At 33.5% G+C, this 10,061-nt stretch overlaps 2 protein-coding genes across 2 annotated transcripts in view; one reads left to right on the top strand and one right to left on the bottom strand.

Annotated features, from left to right (window-relative positions):
* The window catches only part of clasrp (CLK4-associating serine/arginine rich protein), a 777,720-nt gene that overhangs the window by 563,244 nt on the left and 204,415 nt on the right, over window positions 1-10,061 (bottom strand). The gene's annotated exons all lie outside the window — the stretch shown is intronic.
* exosc5 (exosome component 5) lies at window positions 29-8,226 on the top strand. The gene is given in 6 exon segments (NM_001045352.2): window positions 29-162; window positions 302-415; window positions 4,723-4,844; window positions 7,648-7,788; window positions 7,880-7,969; window positions 8,104-8,226. Coding segments are annotated over 6 exon segments (693 nt in total). The 5' UTR covers window positions 29-32; the 3' UTR covers window positions 8,200-8,226.

Here is a 10,061-nt window from a genome sequence, read left to right as displayed (position 1 = left end):
CATTATTGTGCGCTCAAAACAATGACCCATTTATGGATGCGACGAGCAGATTGTGCATGAGGACCGAGATGGAGCTGGAGCGAAGTTGTCCAGTTTTAAGAGAATATGGAAGTGAACAGAGTTTGTTATCAAGACCTGACGGGTCGTCCACGTTTGTACAAGGTAATTTATAAATGTTTAATGTAATTTATTTCTTTACTCATGTCATAGCAGTTATTTATCTGTCAGGCCAAAGAATATCCAGAGATCTATTCCATTCATTCAAATATGTATCGTTTTGAGTTTGTAAATGTGTTTTTAGGGGACACGAGTATCCTGGCTGGAGTTTATGGACCAGCTGAGGTTAAAGTCAGCAAGGAAATCTATGATCGGGCAACTGTAGAGGTCCTTATACAGCCCAAAATAGGGCTTCCAAGTATGTTTTTTAAACAGTTTTATTTGCAGCCATATTTTGACAGTAATTGCATTATTTATTAATATTTTTTTAATAAAACGTGTACATGCAAATATATAAATTTAATCGCGTCATTGGAATGGAGTTTAGTTTTAATTAATTTAATGTTATATGTCATGTTATGACAATATTACAAATTTATAAAAAAAAACAAAAAACTTTATCTTCAACAAATCAACATAATTACCTTTTTTATGTGTCAATAGTCATACAGTTAACGTTATAATTATTAGCCCCCCTGTTTATTGTTTCCCCAATTTCTGTTTAACGGAGAGAAGATTTTTTCAACACATTTCTAAACATAATAGTTTTAATAACTCATTTCTAAATAATTGATTTATTTTATCTACGCCATGATTACAGTAAATAATATTTTACTAGATATTTTTCAAGACACTTCTATACAGCTTAAAGTGACATTTAAAGGCTTAACTAGGTTAATTTGGTTAACTAGGCAGGTTAGGATAATTAGGCAAGTTATTGTATAACAATAGTTTTTTCTTAAGATTATCAAAAAAAAAAAAAAAAAAAAACAGAGACTAATAATTTTGATCTTAAAATTGTTTTAAATAATTTAAAAACTGCTTTTATTCTCGCCGGAATAAAACAAATAAGACTTTCTCCAGGAGAAAAAATATTATCAGACATACTGTGAAATCTGTTAAACTTCATTTGGGAAATATTAAAAAAAATAATAAATCAAATGGGGGTTAATAGTTCTGACTTCAACTGTACATTTACACTACCGGTCAAAAGTTTGGGGTCGGTAGGATTTTCAAATGTTTTAAAATAAGCTTATTCTGCTCACCAAAGCTGCATTTATTTAAACAAAAATACTAGGGATGTAACGGTATTGTAAATACCGTCATACCGCAATATTAATTTTTTTCGATATTACCGAAGTCGCATGACTCGGTAAAACTATAGGTCTTCTGAGAAAATTTGCTCAGGCGAATGAAGCGAACGGGAGGTAGCGAAAACTACAATCCCCATCATCCCTTGCGGTCTGTTGTCGCTACAGATCCAGTAATGCGGAAATGGAGTGTGCTGCTAGAAGCGGGGATCAAAAAGAGCTGTAAAACTCTAAGGCCCCTTTTACAAGAGTGCGTTTTAGTTTTAAAACGGCGTTGTAGAATGAAAATGATCCGCGTCCACACTCGCGTTTTACCCAGCGTTTCTGAACAGCTCTCCGTCCACACCAAAACGCTGAAAACGCACATCACGTGACCACAGACACTCTCGGGCAAGCGCTCCAGCATTTCTACCCAGATGAGAGCTCTGCTTGTCGGACTGCTCATCAAGCATCTTCCGCTGGATCTAATCTCACTATATTTGCTAAACGTGATATTTCATTCATGTTGTTGTCTTTATCTAACGACATAGGCCAATTCCCTGACTTTGGTCATTGGAATCTATTAAGTTACTTGTTCACGGGTAACATGTTTTGGTTAAGCGCAAAGATAAGTTAATGATTAATCCAGGTACATTGACTGATCGCTTGCCTTTATTTCCTACAATGTATAAACTTATTGTATGTGATACTTTTATAATTATCGATTATTAAAACTGATATTCAGCAAAAGAGAGGGTGCGTTTCGTATTTTCACTGAAATTGAAAGGAGGCAGTTGTTATCGGCTCCGTTTTGTTATAAATATCCTCACAGTGAAGATGACGCTCATATATGCAGCACGACGCCTCAACATTTCTGCTGTCTGTAAGTTTTCTAATATTAAAAAGGAAATAGGCAGTTCCTTAAATCATGTTTACATTTTATTGTTGAGAAAGTGAAACAACGTAGCCAAGGTGATGTGAATGAAGTTATGAAGTACACTGTTCCCTTTGAAGATTTACCCGTGTCCTCGGTATGTTTTCCATATCAAACTGAGAAGGGGGAGACTGCAGCCTTGATCAAACTTGCGAAGTCTTAACTTACAAGAAGAGGATGCGAGACTGAACTGTGTGTGGGCTACTTAATATTGAGGAAAAGCCCCAATCAGATAGGCGAACGTTTGCAGCCCCGCCTCCGTTTTCAGATGTCTCCGTCTTTCCCCATCCACACTGAGACGGAGCAGCAGGTTTCAGAATGAAAACGGCCTCTCCAGCGTTTTCAAAAAGCTCCGTTTTCAGCGCTCGAGAAATAAGTCATATAAGTCATATCTCTCTTGTCCCAGAAACCTCAGTACCAAATGAGAGGGTTTTTTTCTGTTGCAGGGGACATTGTAAATGCCCAGAGATACCAGCTTTTACCAGATTATATTTATATGATAATTTTCCTTTAAACCCATCTCTATCTAAGTGAGTGAGTGATTAAATGTTGAATGTGATGAGTTTTCAACAATACTAAATTAAAAACTTAAATTTTTTTTTACATGGTTTAATATTTTTTTTGTTAATAAAATTGAAGTTCCTGTTTCAAAGCTTACAGATAGATGGCTAATTTGTATGTCATTGACACTTTTGGCTCTTTTTTGGAGTATTTTCATAAGTTTTGTTTTTTCCTGTAAATGATTCAATAAATACCGTACCGTGACATTCATACCGAGGTATTACCGTACCGTGAAATTCTGATACCGTTACATCCCTAAAAAATACAGGACATATAGGACAATTATGATATGTTATTGCACTATAAAATAATACATTGTATTTTATATAAAATCATTTATTCCAGTGATTTTAAACATAAATTGTCAGCTTCCTTCAGTCTTCAGAGTCACGTGCTCTTTCAGTAATCACTCTGATATAAATTATAATTATTATTGCTGTTATTATGGGGGTAATGGTAATAGTAATAAAAGTAGTAATGTCTAAAATAATAACTTCATTTGAAAGTACATACAATAAGAAAGCAGTTATTAATTTAAATTATTATTATAATTTTTTTTTTATTTAATTAATGCCGCCTTGATGAACAGAATAATTTTCTTCAAAAAAATCGATATGGAAAAGTGTGTGAGATATAGGGCAAAGTCTACATGTATATTCATCTATTTATTTTTTGCTTTGTATTATTATCATTGCACTGATGTTGGATTAACTTAAATCTGTCTGCATTAAGCATATCAGATATAATGTGAAAGAGTGATACAGATAATTAACAATTAAATAATAGAAACACATTGCACATCTTTTGAACAATCTAAAGTTTTTACAAAATAACAAAATACAATATATACAAATATCAGGCATGAATCTTTTATGTGCATTATGCCAGTTGTGCACTGGAAAAGCAGCTGGTGTGCACCATTAGTTTGGGTTAGTTTGGGATAAAACATCTTTCTTGTTCAAAAAAAAAAAAAAAAAAAGATTCAGTATTTTTTTTTTCTAAAGCAGAAACATGTAATTTACTTATAGCAAAATGCACTGGCTTTGGCGGTTATTTCAGGAAAGTTCTATTATAGCAAAATTGTTTAGTGTTATTAAAAGAAAATCCCCAAATCACCTTTGAACATTGTCATATTGCTTTTTTTGTCTTAAAACGTGCCTCTCTTAAAATGTTAGACATTTGAATTTTGAATGGATCCAATCTATATTCAGTTAAATGAATTTAACCGAGTAAAAAGTAGCTTGTACTGTATGCAGATGACTAATATTTTGATATATTGGCATGCATTTCTAAAACATTTCATTGTTTCTTAAGTATGTGAAGTTGTTGGACACATTTCCTTCTGCTTTTTTGAATTGATTTATTCAAAACTGTTGGACTTATTTACAGTATTTAAGGCAAGTATGTTAGAAGTAACTGCAATTAAATTACCCATCCATGAAAAGTAACCTACTACTTTACATTTTCAGTACAAAAGTAATTACAGTAACACGTTACTTTGTAATTAATTACACCTAATATGTCCCAGACCAAACACTAGTCACTTTGTTACTAGTTACTAATTACACCCAATATAACAAAGACTAATGCAACATAAATATTAATTGTTTGTCACTTTTTTATTTAATATAATATAAGAAACAATTACCTACATGAGTATAAACTGTTTAAAGGGAGTCTTAAAACTACATGTCAGGAAGAAAATGTTATGCCATAAAAAATGTGTGTCATTTATGTTAATTGTTTTTATTTAGTCAGTGTTTTATTATTACTAATTATTATTATTATTAATGTTTAATAATACACATATACAGCTCATACTAGAATAGTAACCATAGTTTTAATTGCATCGCCTGCACAGCCATGTTTCAGCATTAGGTGTCAGTCTGGTACAGTATTCTTTTAAACCTCCTCATACTGTGGTGCGTTGTGTTGTGTTAGGTGTCCGCGAGCGAGCGAGAGAGCAGTGTGTCCGTGAGACTTGTGAAGCTGCCCTTCTGTTGACCCTTCATCCACGCTCTTCTCTCACGGTCATCCTGCAGGTCGTCCACGATGATGGATCTGTATCCTCAACACCAGCAAAACTCTTCTTTATAAATGCAAAATGAAGAGGGGGCAAATATGATGTGTCCGTGGTTTTATTGTTTGAACTTTTTAGTCACTTACCGTTGAAGGGAGGAGTTTGTTTTGAATATTTAGGGTTGAGTATTAAAGATTAGTATGTTTTATTACAATGAATGTATTAAAACGAAAAAAGTGGCAATATAGACTAAACGTACAAAAAAATTTAAGATTTGAATAATTGGCTTCTTTTAATACTCTTCAATTTTATTATGTTTTAACGCTTGTTAGGAATGTTTTCATCCACTCTGGGGTTATTTTGAGTCTTAATTTGGCCACAACTTGTTTCAGCAAGCGGAATGATTTTGGTGACATTTTATTTTGACAAATTTTTGCAATTTAAAAAAAAAAAAAAAAAAAACCTCAACAATAGACTCAGCAGGGCAAGTTTACTACACTGGTCCTTTTCGTTATGTTAGTGGCTGTTTTTGCCCTATTAATTTCCATTATAATGACATTTTTTTGATTGCAAAGTCATGAAACCATATTGTTATGCATTCTTGATTGTTGGTGGTTTTTCTCTTTTGAGAAGAGGTACAATTAGTAATTTTTACTGTTGGTCATTAGTTGCAGTGTAAAAAAAGCTTAGTTTCTGGCTTCTATATAGAGTATTGTGTGAGTGTAACCAAGTGTAAGAGCACCTTTGCGCACTTACCTTGATATGTCTGAGAAAATTAAAATAAGCATCTCAGCTCTCAAAACATAGCAAACATGGTGTGTTTATGCACCCTCACTATAATTTGCTGTTATGCTTCAATAAACTCCATATAAAAGCTAGAAAAAGTTTTTTTGAACAGACCTATCTAAAGGGTTTATGCTGCCAACACCAGCAAAACAGTTTTTTATAAATGCAAAATGAAGAGGGGGCAAATATATATATATATATATATATATATATATATATATATATATATATATATATATATATATATATATACGCGTTTTTACTCGTTGACCATTTTAGTCACTTGCCGTTGAAGGGAGGAGTTTTGAATGTTTAGGGTTGAGTATTAGGAATGAGTATGTTTTATTAAAATAAAGGGGTGACGCAGTGGTGCTGTAGGTAGGGTTGCCTACGGTTGGGTCAGTTGGTGTTTCTGTGTCGAGTCTGCATGTTCTCTATGTGTTCGCGTGGGTTTCCTCCGGGTCCTCAGGTTTCCCCCCACAGTCTATGCAGCACAGGTGAGTTGGGTGGGCTAAACTGTCCGTTGTGTATGAATGTGTGTGTGTGTGGGTGTGTGTGGGTGTGGGTGTGGGTGGATGTTTCCCAAAGATAGGTTGCAGCTGGAAGGGCATCCGCTGCGTGAAAAAACGTGCTGGATAAGTTTGGCGGTTCATACCACTGTCGCAATCACAGATTAATAAAGGGACTAAGCCGACAAGAAAATGAATGGATATTACAACAAATGCATTAAATAAAAAAAGGTGGCAATATAGAGTACAAAAGATTGAAGATTTGAATAAATTGGTTTAAAGTTTTAGCTCTCTCCAAAAGGCAAAACCTATGCTGACATAGCTTTGCAACCAAAAGTGTCATTAATCAAAAACGGCCACTAATTCTTAGTGCAAATATATATATATATATATATATATATATATATATATATATATATATATATATATATATATATATACACACACACACACACACACACACACACACACACACACACACACACACACACACACATGCAAATAAATGGTGAATGTGGTGGTTGGTAAGTAATGATAAGGATACTGTATGTACGGTATGTACTTATACATGGTTTTAATATTAAATACCAGATTTTGTAAAAAAATAAATAACAATAAAACAATTATTCAACAATCGGTTTTATATTTTAGTTAAACTACAAAAAAATATAAAAATGTATTAGTTAATGTAAAAAAAAAACAGAAAGATATTTTTTTATTCAAATTTACTATTTTTGTTTATTTTATAACATTAACCATTTAAAAATGTATATATTTCTTTGTAGCTAACATGCAACTAAATTATCAAAACATAATAAATAAATATTATTTCATTCATTCATTTTCTTTTCAGCTTAGTCCCTTTATTAATCTGGGGTCGCCACAGCGAAATGAACTGCCAACTTATCCAGCATGTGTTTTACGCAGCGGATGCCCTTCCAGCTGCAAATAAATATATATGTAAAAGAAAATAGAAATTATGTGATTTACTATTTTACAGAGTATTCTTAAAAATTGTACTACATTACTTTCCTTAAAAACAAATGAGCACATTAGAGAATTATTACTTTACAGTAATAAGAAACTTTACCCTACACTGTTAATTTGTATTATTATTTTGCACTATGGCTATAAGGTTGGTTGTTTGAGTCCCGGCTGGACCAGTTGGCATTCATGTATGTTGGCATGTTCACCCTGTGTTTGCGTGGGTGCTCTGGTTTTCCTCACTGTTCAAAGACATGCGCTAAAGGTGAATTTAATAAACTAAATTGGCCGTAGTGTATGAGTGTGAATGAGTGTGTGTGGGTGTTTCCCAATACTGGGTTACAGCTGGAAGGGCATCTGCTGTGTAAAACATACGCTGAAATAGTTGGTGGTTCATTCCTCTATAGCGACCTCTGAAATAGACACTAAGCTGAAGGAAAATGAATGAAGCAACTTCAGAGACTGACCCCAGATTCTTAGTGTGCATTAATATTGTTTGTTTTCTCTGTCCCGTTTTCTTTCATTCACACTGTGTCCCTACACCATGAGTCCTTATCTAACCGTCAGCTGCTGTCGTGTTGTCTAAACGCTGCCTGTATGGCTCTAATGGATGCCGGGCTGCCCATGAGCCGCCTTTTCTGTAGTGTGACCTGCGCCATTAGCAAAGAGGGCCAGATAATCACTGACCCCACAGCTCGACAGGAAAAGGTACACTTCACTTCCTGTTCCCTTGAGCCGACACGAACCATCCCGAGTAAACTAAACCTTTGATCTGTGTCTTTTATGCTTTCTTTTCCAGGAAAGTCGAGCGCTGTTAACATTTGCCATTGATAGCAATGAGCGCAATGTTTTGATGTCATCGACTACAGGCTCTTTTTCAGTGCAGGAGGTGAGTGTTTGATTCTCCAGTGTGTGATTCATTGCTCTGTTTGTGTGGATGATACATAGGTACTTGTGTATGTTTCATAACCTGCTGGAATTCTCTGCAAGGCAGTGACATAAATGTGTTTTCTTCCTACACAGCTCCAGCAGTGCATCGCTATCAGTCAGAAGGCCTCGGAGCAAATCTTCCAGTTTTATAGGGATTCTGTCAAGCGGCGATATTCAAAGATGCAATAAAATATGCGTTGGGATTTTTTTTACTCGAGTTTGCAGTGTCTTTTCATGTACTTATATTTTTATTATACACTCAATTATTGTACTTTATTTAAAAAATACATAAAATAATTCTTATACATTAATAATAATCATTTATTAGTGAAAATTAATCATAAATAATTATTTTGTTTGTCTTATACAATAGTTTTTTTTTTCACAAATTATACCAAAAACAAAAAGGTTGTGAGATGTAAATTTAAAATCTTTTTTTAAATTTTGAAACAAACTAAATGAAAAATGCTCTCAATTTTAAGTTTATTACAATTAGTAAAAATGACAACATAAAAAGTGAACTCTGATTTGTAAGATTTGTCCTAAGGAAAAAGGTATGACTTCAAAAATTAAAGCATTTTTTTGTTTGAATTTTAAGGAAATAATAATAATAATTGTGGCGTATAAGTCTTGCAATTATTTATTTCCTTATTTTTCAAAATTGTTGATTTATGGACGTTCTTGTCATTCTAACTTTTGTTCACAAAATTAACATGTGTTTTTACATTAAATGTCTCAGTATCCTCTTAAAGAGTCTTAAAATATCTTAAATCTCCAAATCTAAATTTTAGGCCTTAAAACATTTTAAAGGCTCAATCCCAATTCTACTCCTTAGCCCTTCCCCTTGTCCTATTTCTCTTCAGGTTGAAGATGTAGTGCTAAGGGGAAGGGTTGAATAGCCCTTTGAATGAAGATTTTTCAGGACCACACTCGAAACTAAGGGGTAAGAAAATTTCCCAGAATACACCAGCCAAAATGGCAGTATTGCTGAACCGGGTATTAAGGAGATCCACAAATTAGTATTTTTTTGTCATTACTACGAATTTTACGACAAACAAACACATTTTAATACTTTCATAACCGCATTCGTCTTTTACTGTTACGCTTAAAAAATAAAAAAAATTTTAAAAAAAAGCTAAAAAACCTGCTAAATTTAGCAATCTATAATCCATAATCATAACTCCTGTACAGCAGTCCCACAACATTCTGACACTCGAATACCCTGTCAGAAAAGTGTAGTGGCTGAGAATGAGCTTTTTACATTGTCTGCTATGATGTTAATGTTGTTTTCGTGCGTTTACATAGATGAATATGTCATCTTATTGCCACATTAGATCGTTATGATGACATAATGTATGTGATTTCCTGAAGATAAAAACCCAAAAATAGCACAACTGGAAAAACTACAGCAGTCACGACCATCTGATCTCATAAGAAGCACAGGATCACGATGACATATGATGACGTGTGCAGGTGCTGTAGTGCTGTCCCAATTCTTAAGGGTAAATTTTGAAGCCCTTCTCCTGAACCCTTGATTGTAAGGGCCAAGGGGAAGGGGTAGGGGTACAAAAATAGAATTGGGATTGGGCCTAAATCTACTGAAATATTGTGTGTATGTCTTTAATCATAAGGTTTTGTTTTTCTTTTGTTCATGTGTAGCTACCTATACAATCCCAATCTCAATAAAACTTTAACTTTTTAATTAAAAATAGCAATAATTATTTTCTTCACACTAACATTTGTTTAAAAGTTCTTCATTTATTCACAGCTAAAGATAGTGACCTGACCTTAATAAGTTATTATTATTGTATTATTAAATGGATTAAACTATTATTTATATCTAATTTTGCACTTTGATATTTTGTGACTGGTTGATTTTCATTACTAAATGAAGTATTGCATTATTTACAAACAGTTTGTATTTAAGTGTAGTTGGAGGTTTTTATGATCATTCAGAATGAGTTAAATTAATGTTTAAATATCTTTTATTCAGGCATATTGTAATGATTGGCATTGCGGTGGCGCAGTAGGTAGTGCTGTCGACGAACTGG

Source organism: Danio rerio, chromosome 18 (assembly GCF_052040795.2).
Source record: "Danio rerio strain M-AB ecotype USA chromosome 18, GRCz13ab, whole genome shotgun sequence".
NCBI classification, from domain to species: domain Eukaryota; kingdom Metazoa; phylum Chordata; class Actinopteri; order Cypriniformes; family Danionidae; genus Danio; species Danio rerio.
Note: the sequence above shows the minus strand (reverse complement) of the source record. Positions and strands in the feature narration are given on the sequence as shown.